This window comes from Cetorhinus maximus, chromosome 6 (assembly GCF_964194155.1).
Source record: "Cetorhinus maximus chromosome 6, sCetMax3.hap1.1, whole genome shotgun sequence".
NCBI classification, from domain to species: Eukaryota; Metazoa; Chordata; class Chondrichthyes; order Lamniformes; family Cetorhinidae; genus Cetorhinus; species Cetorhinus maximus.
In genome coordinates, this window is record NC_135884.1 from 101,144,851 (window position 1) to 101,166,234 (window position 21,384).

At 42.2% G+C, this 21,384-nt stretch overlaps 1 protein-coding gene across 4 annotated transcripts in view; it reads right to left on the reverse strand.

Annotated features, from left to right (window-relative positions):
* ctcf (CCCTC-binding factor (zinc finger protein)) overlaps window positions 1-10,651 on the reverse strand; it is a 49,392-nt gene extending 38,741 nt beyond the window's left edge. The window contains exons 1-3 of one of the 4 annotated variants that reach the window (XM_078544189.1): window positions 10,485-10,651; window positions 2,922-3,686; window positions 452-622 (exon numbers count right to left, since the gene is read on the reverse strand). In XM_078544189.1, coding sequence (XP_078400315.1) covers window positions 452-622; window positions 2,922-3,681 — 931 coding nt within the window. In that variant the 5' untranslated portion in view covers window positions 3,682-3,686; window positions 10,485-10,651. Of the gene's footprint in view, window positions 1-451; window positions 623-2,921; window positions 3,687-8,335; window positions 8,469-9,207; window positions 9,942-10,484 lie in introns of those variants that run through there. The other 3 variants (XM_078544191.1, XM_078544188.1, XM_078544187.1) reach the window with 3 other exon arrangements.
* Between the last annotated feature and the right edge of the window lie 10,733 nt (window positions 10,652-21,384).

Below are 21,384 nucleotides of genomic sequence, written 5' to 3' on the forward strand. Positions count from 1 at the left end.
AGAAAATTTTTTCAACTTGGCTCTTCAGAAGAGCCCCTATTGATGACCTATCCACACACAAAAAAAGAGCTCGGAAATCTCACTGACATGTTAATAAGAACTGGTTCTTGCTGGTGTCATTGGACAAGCAGCAGGCTGGTCCACCCACACAAGTTGAAAACTGGCCCCAGTATGAATCTCAAGTGACATTCCCATTTCTGCCTGCGCATGAAGAAGTATAAACGTTGATTAGTACTAAATAAAAATAGTTTTGAATGGAACATGTTTTGGTGGCAAGAATTACATGTAATCTTTGCAGCTACTGAACAAAAGATAAATCTAACTTAATCATTTAAATTTTTTAATTTTGAAGGAAATTTTAAAATATTGCATTCAGGACACACCAAAGAGTATTTTGACATTTCAACATTTTTATATGCTAACATAGCACATTTTCAGTTGCTTATGTTACCTGTGTGCGTGTTGAGATGGTTTCTCAGAAGCGTAACTGTTCGAAAAGCTCTCCCACAAAGGTGACACTTGTGCGGTCGCTCATCAGTGTGGCTTTTCATGTGGCGGTCTAGGTTAGAACGTCGAGGACAAGTATAGCTACACAATTCACACTGGAATGTTTTCTTTACTCCTAAAATAAAATCAAACATGACAATTGAAAATCTCTTTTCTGCCACAAGCATTGTTGTGATCCCCAAGACACAGAAAATTTCTACACATACAAGATACTATCCATGTTTTTCCCCCAGACCTCGAATTCAATGACTAATAAGGTTGCAATATCTATTTGGAATTGAGTTCCTTCAAAAAGTAAGGCGGAACATTTTTACAGCACATTGAACTTCTACACAACTGTATATTTCTCTACTGTACAGTAAAGCCCAAAACAAAGAGACAGTTACAAAAGCAAAGATTATAACGCTCTCTCACAGGAAAATAAATCATCCAAGAAACAAGACTGAAAATTTCATTGTGATTCATTCCCCTCAAGTTATCAATATGGTTCCATTTGCATTAGAAGTTAGTTACAGAAACATGGAAAACTCAATTTGCAGTTCTCTCTGTCAAAATAGCTAACAGTTTAAAAGAGCTGAATCTATTATTTATACATATTATTTATTGCTTGTGACATTAACAAACACTTGACCAAGCTACTATTCTGCCACAGTTAAAACATTGCCTGCATTCCAACAGTGGACAGAGGAACATCATGAGTTCATCTGTTATTGCTAGTAGTAATTTCCAGCTTCCATGAGGTTCAATCACATCACTAAGATCCTGATCTTCATAGCACTACTGTGGGAAGGCAAAGTTGCCAGAAGAATCACCTCTGGGCTGCTCTTATCTTCATTGGAGGAGTGAGAGCAAGTCACCTACTAGTCTGACTGCGTAGCCTAAAGGCCACGAAAAAACCCAGTCGCACTCTGTTTCAGATTTACCCTTCACCAAAAGAAAATCTGGATTACATACACAACTGTTCAGTTATAAAATAACAAAATATTTGGATCATGGAGGTGATAGAGCTTAAAACATTTTTTTGTGCAACACTTTTTTTGGTAGGGTTTTTGAAAAACTAAACCAGGGCACACAAGGGCAGTTAAGTCAGCCCATCACAATTCCAACAGATATAGGGAAATTGATAAGTCTCCTCACATACCCTTTTCTCCACTCAACAACACACATGAAAATTACTATTACAGGGTTGGGTTTTCCCACAGTTTTATCAATTGGCACTATGCACTGTCAACAAGCAAGGTCATTTATTTAATGTAAGGTTGTGTTCTTCAAAACAATAAGTTGGTGTCCTAACAACAGGATTGTCATATTCTGACTCACAATTCTGAACTGGTCACCCAGGCTACCTGGGTTGAATTATAGGAGAGGCAAGACAAGTTATATGCTTTTGAATCATCTAGCAACATATTCAACTACAATAATGGTATACTACTTATAAATTTCAGGTTGATAAAAATGCCGCGGGGGGGAGGGGGGGGGGGGGGTTGGAAAAAAAGAGACTTATGAGGTCGAAAGTATCCTCCAATGCCTACTTGGAGGGAAGATGATTTACATAGAAGATACTATTTAAATATAAGATTAACAGCTCAACTTAAGCACTGTAGTTTTAAAAGATCATATGCCACTATGGAGACCATGCTCTGTGTCATATCCACCAATCTCATCAAAGCAATGATGCTGTAACAATTCACCTGACTGAAAGAAAGATGAACATTTATATGTTGCTTCATCATGTCTCTCAGAAACAGCCCCGATATTTTGTGGTAATTACTTTGAAGTAACGTGATGGTTGATGGTTACATATGCAAACAAGCATGGGTATGAAAGAAAGGAAGGAAAAAAATAAGCTGCTATGCATAGTCTAATCACTATCTATTAAAACAACGCCCCTCCCACCAAACATTTCCGACTCTTCCATTGCCACATTACTCAGCTTGGCAACTGAAAACAGCAGAAACCAGTTAACTATAATGCAGAATTTTATTCTAAAGCTTTACAGCTGAGGAATGAGAACCATATAATTTAAAGCTCACTTGACATACATCAGTGATGACCAAGTCAAGACTGGTCTCAGATAAGATGGTCAAATAGCCCCCACTTACTATTCAGGTTAGCATAACATCAGTCACTTGGCAACACAGAGGTCATTGTATATGGAACTGTATCAAAACATGAATACTGCTTTCAGGGGAAAATGGGATGTTACTGAGACAGGGAGAATTACAGAGAGAGTGAGAAAGAGAGAGAGAGAAGAGGATTCCATTCACCATCCAGTGACCTAGTTACATGAAGAAAATAACTAAAAAAGTGACCATTAAAGCTTCATTCATTTTAAGCATCATCTGGACTTTGCTATCTACGAATTGTAATTCTACATATTAAGTTTGGGGTGAAATACAGCAGTGTTACCATACCTTTCTTTTTAATCTTCATTGGTTTTGGAGGCTTCATGGTACCAACTGCTTTCTCTACATTAACCTCTGAAAGTAAACCTTCCTGTTGTTCCTCTTCAAAATCATATACAGACAAGTCAACATCTTTGGAATCATCCACCTTGTAGCGCAGTTTGTTCTTTTTCTTTTTGACTTTTTTGACTGGTGGCTGATAATCAGGATCTTTCTGCCAAGCGGCAGAAGCATCCTCATCCTCACGCACTTCTATTGCCCCGTCTTCTACCGTCTCCACTTCACCATTGGCGCCTACTTTCACAACCTGAAAACCTTCTGGTAGGGGAAGGGTGTGACAGATTACAGGATCACCTTCCTGAAGTTCATCTTTGGGAGCTTCATTCTCATAGTTTCCTTGCAGTTCATCAATGCTGCTTTGGGCTACCTGCACTAGCTGCAGCTCACCAAGGTTTATTGGCTGCTCTTCCATATTCACCACCTGCAGTGTGATAATCTGTGTGTCATCTACAGTGTCTGACTCGTGAGCCGCACCCTCAATTGGTTGCTTCATTTGTAGTAGCGTAGGGTCCAATGGCTGCATCATCACCACTTGCATGTTGCTGTTCATATCTTGTGCTGCTACCTCAGCACCATCTGATTCTTTCTGCTGCCCATCGGCATCTTCTGGTTGCCCACCTTCACGTCGTCTTTGATAAGTTTTGTGCTCTTTGACCTTCGTAAACATTTCAGACTCCTCCACAGCTACATTATCCGACTCAGTCGCCATGGCAACTGAAATTTAAACAGAAAACAGTTAGCTGTAATGCAGAATTTTGTTTAATGTTTTGCAGCTTATAAATCAGGATCATATCATTTAAAACCAGAGATCTGTTTTTCAAATCATTCAATAAAATTGCATTAAAGAAAAGCCTGCAACCAGTAAACTTTCCTGGATGTTGATATAATCTGATATTAGGGATAATACTTCTAATCATTAGCAAAAACAATAAAAAAACAATACTGGCATCATAACAGTATTTGTCACAGCTGTACTCCCCCTTTCCCCTTCTTTGAAAGGAAGGCAGGCAAGAGAACTGCAACAGGAAGAAATCAGATATTTGGCAAGTTGTCATCTTAATAGGAAGCATAACTGACAAGGAAATAGAAAAGGTGGGAGAAAAGTTAGAAATGGGACAATTTTGTTTTAAAATCAATAACTGGCTTCATGAAAAACCATTTTTAAACTAAATTCCAGGTTAACAAAAATCTTATACAATAATCAATCACACAATGGCCCATCTAGCTGCATTAGAGACATAAAATCTGAGATTTAAAAACCATCCATTGCAATGTTTGTAAGTTGTTCTCAGTAATTAATGTTCAACTATAGAATGAGACACCATAGGAGATAGCCATTCAGCCCATTTGCAATGGCTCTTTGACAGAGCTATCCTGTTAGTGTCACTCCCCTGCTCTTACCCCATGGCCCCACCCTACCCATGTCATTATTGAATCTACTTCCACCACCCTCTGGGGCATTCCAAATCAGAACAGCTCATGCAAAAACTGATTCATCATGTCACTTCCAGTTCTTTTGCCAATTACCTTAAACCTGTGTTCACAGATTACTGACCATTGTGCCGCTGGAAACAATTTCTCCTTTTCTTCCCCCAAAATATGCTTCATTCATAAAATTTATAGAAATGCATTAAATGGCCGTTCAAAGTTGACATTACATAAAAGTGAAAAATAAATCAGTTTCTTCCAACACTGTCACTCACTACATTTACAATTATAGTCAATAATTACAATGTTCATTACATAATGCCCCCTGACATATATAGTTGAAAGGCCTTAGGTCGTGGTCTTTACCCATTGCGCCTTTGCGGCAGCTGCGCCAAACTTCTGTGCATTCCTCAGCATGTAATTTTGGACCTTGGAAACAACTTATCCTTATTTACTCTATAAAAATCTTTCATGACTTTGAACAACTCTATCAAATCTCCTCTTAACCTTCTCTGCTCTAAGGAGAACTATTCCAACTTTGTCAGTCTGTCTACCTACGTGAAGTCCTTTGTCACTAGTATCATTACAGTAGATTTCTTTTGCGCTCTCTATAAGTGCCTTGACACCCTTCCTAAAGTGTGGTGCCAAGAATTGAACACTACTCCAGCGGAAGCTTCACCATCGTTTTATAAAGGTTTAGCTTAATTTCCTTGCTTTTGCACTCTATGCAGCCATTGATAAATCCAAGAATCCCATGTGCTTTTTTCCCCAAAAACATCCTTCTCAATTTCCCCTACTACCTTTAAATATTTGTGTACATAAAGTCCTTGGTCTCTCTGTTCCAGCACACCGATTAATTTCATATTGCCTCTCCACAATCTTCCTACCAAAATCTTTGAAGCAAGTCAAACATGATTTGCCTTGAACAAATTTGTGCTAACTTTAATTTATCAACATACACTTTTCCAAATGCCAATTCATTTTGTCCCAAATTATTGCCTAAGTTTCCCATTGACATTAAGCTGATTAACCTGTAGTTGCCTGGTTTATTCCTCTCTTTTAAAAAAAACAGGGTTGTTACATCTGCAATCCACCAATCCTCTGGCACCACCGTCATACCTAAGGAGGACTGGAAGATTTTGGCCAGAGTCCCTGCAATTTCCACCCTTTTTTCTATACCCTAGCACTGCATTCCATCTGGACCAGATAACTTTTCTACTTTAAAGGCTACCGATCTTTTAAGTATATCTGCTTTATCTAATTTTATCCTATCCAATATCACTACTGGCTCCTCTGCAGCATCCTCTTCTCTAGTGAAGCCAAATGCAAAGTGCTCATTTAATACCTCAGCCATGCCCTGCCGCCACAAGATGATCTCCTTTTTATTTCTCATCAGCCCCACTCTGCCTTTGACTACCTTTTCACTATTTATGTGCTTATAAGATTTTTGAGTTCCCTTTTATGTTAGTCACTAATCCATTCTCTTGCTCTCTGCCTCACTCACTGCCTTTGTTAAATCTCTGTACTTTCTACACTCAGCTTAGTTCTTTTAAACCTTATTTTTGCCGCGTCTCCTTTCTCAGTCTGATTTTAACCTCCACATCTTTCAAGTCATCCAGGAAGCTCTGGTTTTGGATGCCCTTCCTTTCCCCCTCATGGGAACGTATCTGCTTTGTGCTTGAACCACCTCCTCTTTGAGGCCTCCCATTGTTTAATTATTGTTCTACCTACCAATTTTGATTCCAATCCACCTGAGCAGATCACTTTTAAACCTCGCTGAAGTTAGCTGCCCTGCTCCCCACCCCTGCCCCCACCAAAGTAAAAAAACACACTTTAATTTATGAAATAGCACAGGGTGGTCAAATTCAAAAAGTTATGACCTGCTGATGTAGCAAAATTTCTTCCCCAGATATTAGGGCAAAAAAAAAAAATCAATAAAAATACTTTTAACTGCGAAGCTCCCCGCCAAATAGAAAATGTCATACAATGATCATGATTTTCAAATTCCATAGAACAAAAGCAATTGCAAAAAATTGAGTTATAAAAACATAACTTATAGCAGGTGATCTAACAGTGCAGTGAATTAAATAAAAACTTCACAGCCATTTTGAATATCAAGGTTAGTAGTTTACCTTTATGCAAGATAATTTTTGCTGTAAAACATTTCCCATGGATCCATTCATTTTATTAACCAAATGAAATAATACAAGAACAATCTTAGAAAAATGTAACTCCACATTATCAATTTTTAGAAATCATATAGCAGTTACCACTATTTGGCCTTCCAATCAAAGTGAATTCTGCATCTATACCTGGAGATTGCAAAGATTGAAATTGAAAACTTGATTTATAAACACTTCCTTAACCCCCCTCCCAATATACTATATACTTTCTGAAGGTCAATGAGAAAGAAACAGTTCCACTTCCTCTTCATATTCACAAGTCAGTTCTGATGAAGACCAATCTGTCCACTTGATTTCATCCTTCCAGCATACCAATCCTACCCTTTCTGCTACTAGACTATAGTTGTATCTTAAATGGAGTTTGGTGCCCTGTCTTCAACTATCATTTATTACAACATATTCCAGCTGATAACCACTCACTCTAAAGAATATACTTCCCATCTGCTCTAAACTTAACTCTTCAGAACCTTGAACTTGGGCATTGTTTTGCTGTACTATTATCTTCGAAAGTATTTTTTGGGTTTACTCCCCCCCCCCCTATTATCATTCTCATATAAAGGTCTTCAAAGTAATAATTCTGGTCAAAGGTGAACAGCTTATCCATTTCCTCCTCATAGCTCCTTCTTCTAACTGATGTTCAGTCTCATTACTCTCCTCTGTATTAAGAAGTGGTTGCCTGCTTTTTAAGTTTCAACCAAAAAGATGTGCAAGACTGCAGGTGCAGCTACAAAACTGTGGTTTCAACAGACTCCTGGGATTTGACCTGACTCCCTGTTCACTTTGTTTATTTCAGCACCATTATGCTTTTTGCATGCTTGGTGACAAGTCAGCCAACCCCCAGATCTCTCAATTTCCCTTTTGGAAAGTTCTATCCCAGCCAAGAACTAGGGGTGCCTATTTTTCCTCTCAACATAAAAAGTACTTACTTTGAATGTGCAAATATCAGAATTTATTTGCCACCATAAGTCAAGCATAAATCTCAGAGTCTATTTGTAAAATCTTGGTAACTACATGAGTCCATGGTCATTCTCCCACTCACTTATTCCCTCTCTCAAACTTAGTGTCATGTACAAATGTAATCACCCTGCACATAAAGATAAACAGCAGCTGGGTGTTCAGATCTTGCCCTGACAGTACAACTGATCATTCAGGTCTTTCACCCACATGCAGTTCTCAGCTGGAAACTTGAATTCAGTCAACCATATCCCAAGGTAGTTTTAAAATAATTCTGTTCTCTTGTGATACAAGAGTTCAGTAAAATCAAGAATTTACTGAGGCGAATTCACCCGTACCTGTCCAAATCTAGGTCACTATTTCACGTTTTAGGAACTAAAACCACAAAACGTGCACTCAGCTACCCTGGAGGTTTAAGTATACTATGCCTTAACGACTAGTCAGCAATTCTACTGTAACCTGCTGTACCATTTCCCATCAACTGTTCATCACTTGCACAAAGCCATTATTCTATTATGACATTAAAGATCCCTTTCCTCATGCATTTATCAAAAAGTAACAGAATTATAAGACGACAGCATGGCAGATCTGATTAGCACACTGTCCTTGCACCTCTGCAACCAGGGTTAAAACCTAACCATAGATCACACTCTTGCTAACTTTGTGAAATAGGTCCATGTGAGTCTTATGTAAGTGAATCAACAGCACAAAACTGCTCATTATTTGAAAAGATTGGCAAAATTCAGTCAAGAATGAACAGCAGGAAAAATGCACAACGGTATAGAACAAAAAGCTCACCCGACATCGGGGTTAAGGCAAATTCCTTGGTATTGCAAAATAAAACTCGCATCGTATCAGGCCTGACTTCTGTGACCAATAGGGAAAAGGTATTCCATTCCTAAGCATCAATATTCCTCACTTTAATGAGGACATAAATCACTTAACATTGGCACCCTCCCATGAATACAAGATTGTCATCTCAGCATAACCTGTTCCCATGCATGTGATTATAGCTTTACAATTCTGCCCAGATATCCATTATTTATCAAATATTTTTCTTTAAAATCCAAGCATCGTGAAATTGGGTAACATATGTTAACTGTGTCTTCCTGACCACCACAAGCCTGACTTGCATAAAGGTAGTTACATCAGATGTACGACAACAGGATTAACATTAAACCAGTCCCTTCAGCTGACGTGGAAGGAGATTTAACCATAGAATTTTGGAATACTCCAGTTTTCTTTTCAAATAATAAAACAATATAAATTCTTCAAAATTTGCAAATAATTGCAGAATTTCATTAAACCCACTCCAAGATACATAAAGTAAGATGCTGTACTAAACCTGCAGGCAGTGATGTCTGTCATCAGGTCACACTTAATTAATAGATGGGCCCAATATCCCACTAATATCGTCCACAAACTTTAAAAAGGGGTAAACAACATAGCAAATTTGACAAATGAAACAGCTGCAAAAATTACATTTTGCTCATTTTCAGTTGACAGTCAAACTACACTTTTAGTTCTTCAAATACATCAAGATTCGAGTTCAGAAACTCCAAAATAACGATCCAGATCTTCTTTGGTAACGTTTGTGTCTCAATGCAGGGCTGTGCATTAAAGTACAAGCTGCAAAAAAAATAAAGACAGCACGTCCTACCCATACTCACCACGATAATTTTTCCCAAAGTGGGTGGAACGTCCACTCGAGACATCAAAAAGCAACCTTAAGGAGTTACAAAAGTTCGTTGACGGCAACAGTGGCTGTTTTTTTTAACTCAAATTCAGTAAAGTGCCATCGTTCTGACTAAGAGAAGTGCAGACAGGTCTGGTTGTTTTAAAGCCATGATTACTGCAATGCAATCTCAAGATTTGGATTTGAATAGGCCTTTTATATTTGTAGTAGTTGAAGACACAAACATTTAAGGTAAATGCAAGTTTTAGCCAATTTTAAAATAAGTTACGTCCACCAGACTCGGCCGCAAACCCATTTAAAACATGGAATGATTTCTGCACGATGACAGTTTACCGTAATTGTAATTAACGTAAAATATTTACGAGCCATTATGACAATATATTATTTTTATTGAAGCGCTGGGTTTGGATTCCAGCAAATTTGCTCAGGTTAGGCTTAATACCGAGACGACAGTCAGGCCACATTCTATATGCTACTTCCTTTTCAAAGACGCTTGACATATTACATTTGCAAATGATGGAGTCGTTTATCTGGTATGATTCATTTTAAAACTCAAAGTTTTGTGGAAAGTAGTTAGTCCAGATGGGTGGGGGGAGTGAAAAAAGAATTTTTTAAAAAAAATCCTGCCGCCGATCGGTTCCCACTGCCTGCTGGATTAAGATTGCAAAGCTTCATTAAAAATGTGTCCGGTTTGCTTAAAATGGCGACGGGATGGGGAGGGCGAGAGAGATATCTTTCCATCCCGCCCCCCCCCCCCACCCCCATCTCCCGTTAGAAATAACCCGCCACTTTGCCCTGCCGCCTGCGATCAGCCCGGTTATAGAGGGAGCTCTTTGCAATTTACTGCCACCGAGCGGGCCCTTGCCATTAGACAGAGAGAGGGAGACACTGGGGGAAGGCGCTGCTGGAGTAGCTGCAGTCGGGGGAGCCGAGCCGCGAACAAAGAGGAAAGGCCCGGCCTCGCCTCCCGTACACCAAGAACCAGCCCCGGGGAGGAAAGAGCCGCCGGGCCGCCCCTCCCCCAGCGGGCCCTCGGACAGCGAGGTGAATTTTATTTTTTTTGGCCGGCGGTTTGGGGGTCTTTCTTTAGCTGCAGGATTGCAAGCTTTTTTTTTTCCCCGAGTATTTTTTTTTCTGTCTGAATATAACGATAGAGGGAGACAAACACACCCAGCGCCGACAAGCCCCATCGTGACACCTAGAGGCGGCACAAAGGACCTGCATTTGGCCCCTCTAACCGCTCTCACTTACATTTTTACCGTCTTTTCTTGCAGGAAAAGTCCCTCTCGGTGTCTCCCGGTGCCTGCGTGAGGTGCCCGGCTACCCGAAACACCCTGAAAGCGCGGCGCCAATCGGTTAAAACGTTCCCATTAGAGCAAGGAAAAGAAAATGGCGGCACCCGCTCTGACTGCGCATGCTCGGCAGCGCCACAACTGTGGGGACATGCGCGGGGCACTGTGGGTAGAGGGCAGAAAACGCGCGAACTTCTATTTTCAAAAAGAAACGGTTTAAACGGTCGCCAACGGAAACGAGGGCGCCGTGGCCGGGCCAAGAGCCCACACACCCCCCCCACCCGGACATGACGTCCACAGGGACAACATGGCGCCTCCTTCGGCATGATTCAGCAATTACAAGGCCGTGGATTCCCAATCAAACCTGTTGTACCTGCAGTGGCAGACCTATCAGGTTATCTCATACTGCTGTCATATGTAATTTATTTTAATGCATTTGAAACAAATTTCCATTCTGAAATTAAAGCTAACATAACAACTGCTGGAAATACAAATAAAAAGTCTACCAGCATCTGAAAAGTGATAAGGATCATCTTTGGACAGAGGTGCTTGAGGGGTCTCTACCTTAAAACATTAATTTGGCTGGACATATTCCTGGCGATTTCATCACTGCCCCCACATCCCAGTCAAAGAAATCTTTTATTCCCATCTCCAATATTCTAACTAATAAAGATAAAAAAACTGGAGAAATGGCCAAACACATGGTAGGTGAATTTAATGCAGAGATTTATGAAGTGAAGCATTTTGGTAGGAAGAATGAGAAATGGCAATATAGACTACATGCTATAATTCTGAGGTGCAGGAACATAGATGGTGAGAGCGTGTGTACACAAACTGAAGGTGGCATGATAAGCTGAGAAAATTGTTCAAAAAGCATAAGCATCTTCGTTTTTATAAACAGCGTCAGAGTACAAAAGCAAAGACGTTATGTTATACCTTGACAAATTGCTGGTAAGGCCCTAGCTAGAATATTACATCCAACAATGGGCACCAAAGTTTTGGAAGGATGTTAAGGACTTAGGGAGATGCAGAGGAGGTTTACTTGAATGGGAGACTTCAGTCGCCTGAAAAGACGACAGAGGCTGAGGTTAAAAACAAAAGAATATTTAAAATCATGAAGGGCTTTAACAAAGCAAATTTAAAAAACTGTTGACAATGGCAGAAGGGTCAGTAATCAGAGGACGCAGATTTAAGATTATTGGTGAAAGAAGCAAAGGTGAAATAAGGAGACAATTTTATATGCAGTACGTTTGTTATGATCTGAAATGCACTGCCTGAAAGGGTGATGGAAGAAAATTCAACAGCAAGTTGATGTCCAAATGCAGCAAGACCTGGATAATATCCAGGCTTGAGCTGACAAGTGGCAAGTAACATTTGCGCCACACAATGACCATCTCCAACAAGAGAGAATCTAAACATTGCACCTTGACATTCAATAGCATTACCACCGCTGAATCCCCCACTATCAACATCTTGGAGGTTATCATTGACCAGAAACTGAACTGGCCTAACCATATAATACTGTGGGTAAAAAAGAGCAGGTCAGAGGATAGGAAGCCTGCGGCGAAAAACTCACCTGACTCCCCGAAGCCTGTCCACAAGGCACAAGTCAGGAGTGTGATGGAATACTCTCCACTTGCCTGGATAAGAGCAGCTCCAACAACACTCAAGAAGCTTGACACCATCCAGGACAAAGCAGTCGGCTTGATTAGCATCCCATCCACAAACATTCACTCTCTCCACCACCTACGCACAGTGGCAGCAGTGTGTACTATCTACAAGATGCACTGCAGGAAATCACCAAATCTCCCTAGACAGCACCTTCCAAACCCACGACCACTACCAACTAGAAGGACAAGGCCAGCAGACACATGGGAACATCAACACCTGGATTTTCTCTCCACCCCCCCCACCCCCCACTCCAGCCACTCACCATTCTGACTTGGAAATATATCGTCATTCCTTCACTGTCGCTGACTCAAAACCCTGGAACTCCCTAACAGCACCGTAGGTGTACCTACACCACTTAGACTGCAGCGGTTCAAGAAGGCAGCTTACCACCATCACCTCAAGGGCAATTAGGGATGGCCAATAAATGATGGCCTAGCCAGTGATGCCCACGTACTGTGAATGCATTGAAAAAAAAATTCTGCTTTTTGACTTTTAAAAGGGAGTTGGATGAATATTTGAATGGGAAAATTGGTAGGGCTATGGGGAATGAACAGCAGAGTGGGACTGAGTGGATAGATCTATCAAAGACCCTGCACAGGTACATTGAGTAATTATCATTCTATGATAAAGTGCTCAAAGAAAATGTTAAAAAAGCAGTTTCTCTCAATGCCCCTATGATTTTCTCCTATGTTACTTGTAGAAGCATCCAAGAAGTTAATCATTAATTCCTGGAAACTCCAGGACAATCCTGAACAAATGTATATTTTCTCTATTTTGATACATATTACTGACTGATAGACTCAAATGATAGAGTGATCAACTGTTGGGTGGATTTTCCCCTCTGACTATTTTTATATTCTTAAATCTTTAAATACACTTATAATTTGCCTTTGTCCTTTTTATACAATAAATCTCATTCTTTAAAGATGATGGCTGTTCAGCTACTGGACACCCAACAATGTCAATACACCAATGCTTTCATTATATAATGTTGTTTTTACAGTTCATCTTACTTGGTAGGTTTAGAATCTGCCTCCTTGTTATTTGCCAAGATTAAAAAGGTGTGGAACGCCACTTTCCAATTATTTTTGTAATTTCAGGCATGGAAATTATATCTGGTTATAAACATCATTTACATAAGAGATAAATTAAAGGAAGCTCCAGTTATTGTGTAATATCCAGTCTGGTGGTAGAACATACAAATCAGGAAGACCCTAAATAAGTCTTGGTTTGTGCTATTAGTTGATCTCAACCAGGATGCCATACATTACAATTGTTTTCAACACCATTGACTAAGAAAGGTAGGTTTCCTTGCCCCATGTTTTACCTGGTGCCATGATACTTCATGGGGCACAGTGTCAATGTTGAGGACTCCCAGGGCAACTCCCTCCCAACAGTATGCCACTGTGCCGCCACCTCTGGCGGGTCTGTCCTTTCAGGGAGTGACTACCGCACAGTCCTTGTGGAGACAATGTCCCATCTTCACATTTGAGGATACCTTCCATCGTGTCGTGTGGCACTACCACCGTGCTAAATGGGATAGATTTTGAACAGATCTAGCAACTCAATATTAGGCAACCATGAGGCGCTGTGGACTATCAGCAGCAGAATTGTACTCAACCACAATCTGTAACCTCATGGTTCAGCATATCCCCCACTCTACCATTAGCACCAAGCCAGGGGATCAATCCTGGTTCAATGAAGAGTGCAGGACGGTATGCCAGGAGCAGCACCAGGCATACCTAAAAATGAGATGTCAACCTGGTGAAGCTGCAACACAGGACTATTTGCGTGCCAAACAGCATAAGCAGCAAGCGGTAGATAGAGTTAAGCGATTCCACAACCAACAGATCAGATCTAAGCTCTGCAGTCCTGCCACATCCAGTCGTAAATGGTGATGGACAATTAAACAACTCACTGGAGGAAAAGGCTCCACAAATATTCTCATCCTCAATGATGGGGGAGGCCAGCACATCAGTGCAAAAGATAAGGCTAAAGCATTTGCAACAATCTTCAGCCAAAAGTGCTGAGTGGATGATCCACATTGGCCTCCTCCGGAGGTCCCCAGCATCACAGATGCCAGTCTTCAGCCAATTCGATTCACTCCACGTGATATTAAGAAACGGCTGAAAGCACTGGATACTGCAAAGGCTATGGGCCCTGACAATATTCCAGTAATTGTACTGAAGACTTGTGCTCCAGAACTTGCTGGGCCCCTAGCCAAGCTGTTCCAGTACAGCTACAACACGGACATCTACCTGGCAATGTGGAAAATTTCCCAGGTATGTCCTGTACTCAAAAAGCAGGACAAATCCAACCCAGCCAATTACCACCCCATCAGTCTACTCTTGATCATCAGTAAAGTGATGGAAGGGGTCATCAACAGTGCTATCAAGTGGCACTTGCTTAGCAATAGCCTGCTCACTGACGCCCAGTTTGGGTTCCGCCAGGGTCACTCAGCTCCTGACCTCATTACAGCCTTAGTTCAAACATGGACAAAAGAGCTGAACTCCAGAGGTGAGGTTAGAGTGACTGCCCTTGACATTAAGGGAGTGTTTGACAAGTGTGGCATCAAGGAGCCCTAGCAAAACTGGAGTCAATGGGAATCAGGGGGAATACTCCACTGGTTGGAGTCATACCTAGCACAAAGGAAACTGGTTGTGGTTTTTGGAGGTCAATCATCTCAGTTCCAGGACATAACTGCAGGAATTCCTCAGGGTAGTGTCCTAGGTCCAACCATCTCAGCTGCTTCATCAATGACCTTCGATCATAAGGTCAAAAGTGGGGATATTCGCGGATGATTGCACAATGTTCGGCACCATTCGTGATTTGTCAGATACTGAAGTAGTCCATGTCCAAATGCAGCTTGACCTGGACAATATCCCACTTAAGCTTACAAGTGGCAAGTAACATTCGCACCACACAAGTGCCAAGCAATGACCAACAAGAGAGTATCTAACCATCACCCTTTGACAATCAATGGCATTACCATCGCTGAATCCCCCACTATTAACATCTTAGAGGTTACCATTGACCAGAAAATGAACTGGACTAGCCATATAAATACTGTGGCTAAAAGACAGCAGGTCAGAGGGTAGGAATGTTACGGCAAGTAATTCATCTCCTGACTCCTCAAAGCCTGTGCACCATCTATAAGGCACAAGTCAAGGAGTGTGATGGAATACTCTCCACTTGCCTGAATGAGTGCAGCTCCAACAACACTCAAGAAGCTTGACACCATCCAGGACAAAGCAGTCCGCTTGATTGACACCCCATCTATAAACATTCACCCGCTCCACCACCGACGCACAGTGGCAGCTGTGTGTACCATCTGAATGCACTGCAGGAACTCACCAATGTTGCTTAGACAGCACCTTCCAAACCCATGACCGCTACCATCTAGAAGGACAAGGGCAACAGAGACATGGGTTCACCACCACCTGCTAGTTATGCTCCAAGCCATCACCTTTTGCTGTCGCTGGGTCAAAATACTGGAACTCCCTCCCTAACAGCACTGTGGGTGTACCTACACCATAGGGACTGCAGTAGTTCAAGAAGGCAGCTTACCACCTCCCTCTCAAGGGCAATTTGGGTTGGGCAACAAATGCTGGCACAGCCAGTGACACCCACATCCCATGAATTAATTTTTAAAAAGCCTTATCAGTGAATAGTGGCAGTCCATCAGAAGTAAGCCGATTCACTCATTACCCAACATCCACACACATACTCTTAGGCGGTTGGATCATGATTTGGGGTGTGATAGTGGGGAATGCTGTCTTATTTCCCTGAATGCTTTGATGATGAAGCAACACACTAATGCAAATCCCATTGATATGTAGTATTGCTGAGGAAATGTTTGAAGAAAGATTGTCCCATTTTAAATACCTCCCTCCATAGTGTTTTTGTCCAATATCAAAAGTTCAATAATTCCCACGTTTGCTCTTGTGTACTGACAATAAGTGGAACCTTGCAATTACTTTATTTTCCTAAATAATGTGCATATGAATATGTATTTATTCAGAGGCAACAAAGTGAAAAAAAAATGCTAAAACCTGCCACTTAAAATCTATTTCACAGGTTGCATGTTGGGATCATTATGATAAATTACATCATCAGTCTCTCCTGCTAACCTAGAAGTAAGTGAAACCCTCTGTATTTAAATTATAGCTCTAGTCCTTGGAGAGTGTCTTAAGTGTGTCACTCCCTTACATTTACAGCAAAAACACAGCCAGTCTCCCTATTAGCTGGCTGCAAAGTGGTTCCTGGTATCTTGGTTATGTGCAGACTGGCTGTGGCAGATAGACCAGTTTGCAAGTACACAGTTTCACTCTAATTAAACCAGGAACAACTAATGTCATGATGTTAGTACACCACACATTTATAAATCATGCTGTAAATACCAGGATTTGCAACCTTACCATCAGGACAGCCTGTTGCTGGCCAAGGGAAGGACAGCAGCAGTCAGGGAGGCCCTCTAAAAACTTATCTTCAAAATTGATATGTTTAGTTTGATGTTGCTGACAGATGTGGAGAACTTACATGTCAGGAACCAGCAGCACAGGGTAGTTAAAAACAACTTTACAAAAGCATTACAGTAACAACAAAGCTAAAGTTTCTTCCCTCCTTAATGAAGATACAATGGGTGCGAAATTCATTCACTTACTATGCAGGCCTACAACCATGCTTCCAACATGGCATGATGTGACTGGAGTGGCACACGCAGGCACGACCTGTGTTCCGAAGTAGTCAAAAGGACAAGATCCTGACATCACAGACACCAACAAGCTGGTACAGCACAAAAATAGTAAAATTGGAATATGCAGGGAACATCTTCCTTATTCATTCCTGAAGCAACAAGCATCAGCAAGCATGATAGGCCTGGGTCTGGAGCTACTTGAAGAGCCACTCAACAAGTTAACTGCAGCTGGGGCGCTCAGGCAAAGTTGGTGGAAGCATTGTGGTGAGTTGCTGGAGAGTTTGAAGATTTCTGCTGACCATGGAAAGACTGAGAGAATTAAATGTCTTGCATTACTTTGGGGGCAGTAGTTGCAGTGCCACTTGATCTGCAACATGAGACAAACATATTGGAGGAGGAGGTAGAGGGAGGAAACTCTGCAAGGAGGGAGAAGGAGAGTTCTCCTTACAAAGCCCTACCTTGACAGGGTCTTCTGGGAGCATCAGCCTGATGTTGGAATGAGTCAGGAGCAATGCCTCAGGAGGCTTCACTTTATTAAGGAGGTAGTAACAGAGTTGTGTCACCTCCTTCACGAAGACCTGGAGGCTCAGACCATGATAGGACAGCCCTCCCAGTGCCAGTGAAGATCGCCGTGAAGAATTACTCGACGGTGAATGCATGCTTTTTGGAGGCACCTGCAATGCTTTCATCCTTCAAGAGTCTGCAATACCAACTATTTTCAGCCCTCTGATATAGACAACAGAATAGCTGCTCCGAAACAAGAGATCCCCTCTCCACACACAAAATTCATGATCCTCTTCCATCGTCCCACAAAGTTGGAGGGCCTTCAATGAAAGCCTGGAACCACCTGAAACACTGGAATAACATTGGTCCGCCAAAGCAGAGAATTCTCTGCCTAGATCACTCAGGGGAAACTCTGCTGTAGTAATTGCCTGAGAGAGTCTCCCTCTTTGTGCTGTGTGCTCCATAACCTCACAATTATGAGGGCCCAGCCACTACCTCCTGGGAACTGGAGGCCACCTCAGGAGGAAGAGGAGAAAGGGAGGAGGCCACATGCACCGAGTGTAACTGGACAGAACAAGAGGGACTGTATAGTGCGGCTTTGTTTCACTTGAAAGGAACTTCTTGACTCTGACATGGACCCACTGTCGCCTTACAATACATCCATTTCAGATTCCTCATGACAAAGCCTCCTTGGGCTACATTATCAATAAAGCCTTACAACAATGACCTTCATTCAGCTTTATCCAGCAATACATCAATAATTTGAAAAAAACAACTAATCACCCTTGTGCATTCCCTTCCTGTCTGTCTTGTGGGCTCCCTTGTTTGGCCTAGTGCTCCTATGCAGTGTTACCCAAGTGGTTGCAGCGTAGCTGATGGAAGGTTGTTGGCTTTCACTGGTGGAAGTGAAAGATGGTCTTGGAGGATGTGCTTGGGTAGTTCTCAGCCTTGATGGCCTGGCTTAAGATTGCACCACCTCAGCATGCTTGGCAGCGGTCTGGGCTGGCTGAGAGGCAACAACAAGGGCTCTGATAGAATGGTTGTGGTGGGAGCATAAATGCAGTCATCCTGAGAGAGGATAGCAGGTTCCTGCTCCACAATACTACTGCCACTGCCACGGCAGCAGCACCTCAACACTATTTGTCATCTGTTGGAGCAGATTGCTGGATTGTTGTTGGAGCCTGCATACCCTGTCGAGCACTGAGATCTGCAAGCACAATGGCAGCTCTCTGTGCCTGGGTAGCAGCAACCTAAGCTTGCAAGCTAGCAGACATGGATCTCATGACTCTGCCTGAGCTTCCACTGTAGCACTGATACATCGGCAGGATTCCACCTGTGCTACTTTGGAAGCTGAAACAGCAGTCAGCAGATGCTCCATCATGGATTGGTCTGGCAGTGCTGGAACTTCCACGTGGAAGGGATGGTCCTTGATGGTGCATCAAGATCTGTGTGATGCTCTCTGGCACAGTGAAGTCGTACTCCTTCAAGTTCCTATAGCTGGTGACTTTCTGACAGGCCTGTCAACGCCCAGGCATCTCGTGCATGTTCATCAGAATTTTCCTAAAGTCTGACCCAACAAGAACCTCATTTGATCCCAAGTGGCTGAACAGGAAGTTCACATGAGTTGACGAATCCCTGACCTCGCTGCAGGCCACTTGGGCCAAGTGACTCACCACATGCAGATCTTGACTCTACACTAGCCTCCAAGGTTTGCGCTGTATCTGAGCTGCTGGCTGCAAGTGTTACATCATGTGACGATGCTTCTTTTTTCAGGCTAGCTTCCTCCTCTTGCCCCTCAATTTGCTTCTGCAGGGGATCAGCTACCAGCAGTTCCTGGATGCCAGAAAGCACAAAAGCACAAGGGCGGGGTAAGGGTAAGCAGTTCCCATTATCATGGCACCTTTCAGGCTGAGGGTGAGGAGTCACTGGAGAAGGTGCAGAATGCAGTAATTTACCATCATCCAGGATGGCCTCCGCTGCACCAGACGCCATTGGTTTTGTAGTATTGCTACCTATGATCTGTAGGACCATCTCTTCCAAGGCACTGAGGGAATATTATCATCCTGTTCCTTCGCTGGTACTCTGCCTCTTCCACCCGTTGTGTGCCACCTTGTCCTGCAAGAAGAAGGGAAGAATGTCAATAAATGAGTGTCAGTGTGTTTGGGATGCCTGCCGTAGCTGAATAGGTGGAAGTATGTGGAGACAGTGAAGAGGTGTGTGCACATCTGGTATGTTTTGAAGGTGCCTGAGGGTGAGGTGTAGTGTAAGGTTGTTAGGAGCTAGAGTTGAGTGTCAGGATATGTTGCAGGGTGAGTGTTGGTGCATCAAGCAGTGTGACAGGTGTGTGTTGTGTTTGTGAGATATGATGGACAGATGCACTCATTCACCTTGATCACCAGAGTGACGTCATTAAATTTTTTGTGGCTCTGCTACCATGTTCATGGTGCTACACCCTAGGCATTCACTAACCCTGCCACATGCTCTCACTCACTTCGCACGGTTACTCTGGAGGGTTTCTTGCCCCCTTCTGGAAACATGGGCTCCTTCCTAGTTTTAGCTGCTCAACAGAGTGAATCCAGGACAGCGTTGCAAAATATAGGAGCTCTCTCCTTCCCTTGCTGCAATGTGACTGCTCTGGGAGTGACTGAAAGCAATGATCTCATAGCCTGCAGCACATTTAAAGGGATCTTACCTTTAAAAAAGAAAAGCTGCCTGGAGCATATGGTTTTTAAAGTACACTACTTGGGCTTGGAGTGTACAGTCGATATTTGCACAGGAATGGATAGCAGGGCTGCGTGGAGGCTGCACCTTTCCATGTCATAATCATGGAAATGAAGCAGGTGGACCAATTTTCTGTCTTACCCACTTTGTTTCCAACAGGAGGTGGAGCCCCATGAACCACAGCCTAAGATCAAGGCAATTAAATTTCACATATCTTCAAGTTTCTTTTAATGTACTGATTGGCACTTCACCAATTGCATCTAGGTAGCTCAACAGAATCTCTATTGATCTTTAAAATAGTTACCATTTGATGAAGTGGCCATTGAGAAGCCACTTGATTAATAAATTGGGCCTTCTATAATATCAAAATGGCTCAAGGAAGGGTAGGACTGGGCGTTATATTTTCCTGGGTACAAGGTGTTGAGAACAAATAGGAAAGGAAGGAAAAGAGAAGTGGTAGCATTATTGGTTATGGAGAGCATTGCAGCGCTGGAGAAAGAGGATGCCCCAGAGGACAGAATCAATTTGGCTAGAGCTAAGGAATAAAAAGGGTGCAATTACATTGCTCTGTGTAGTCTACAGTGGGAAAGATGTAGAGGAACAAATCTTCAGGGAAAGTACAGATAGATGCAGACATTCTAGAGTAGTTATATTGGGGGGACTTTAATTACCCAAATGTAGACTGGCACAGTGGTAGTGTAAAGGGTGGAAAGGGGCAAGAGTTGCTAGATTGTGTTCAGGAGAATTTTCTACAGCATTAGGTGTCCAGTCCAACAAGAAAGAATGCACTGTTGGACCTGGTTCTTAGAAATGAAGTGGGCCAAGTAGAGCAAATATCAGTGGGGGAACATTTAGGAGACAGTGATCATTGTATCGTAAGGTTTAGGATGACAGTAGAAAAAGAAAATGTGCAATCCAGAGTAAGAATAATTAACTAGGGGAGAGCCAACTTCAATGGGGCAAGAATGGATCTGAGCCGAATAGACTGGAACCAAAGGCTGGCAGGAAAAACTGTAGCTGAACAATGGGCTACCTTCAAAGAAGAAATGATTTGGGCACAGTCAAGGTCTATTCCCTCAAAAGGTAAAGGTAGGGCAAACAAATTCAGAGCTCCCTGGATGAAAAAGGAGATAGGAATTAAGATAAAGAAGAAAAAGTGTGCTTATGACAGGTGTCAAATAGAAAATACAATTGAGAACCAAGCGGAATATAGAAGGTTCGCAGGAGAGGTGAAAAACAAATAAAAGAAGCAAAGAGGGGTTATGAG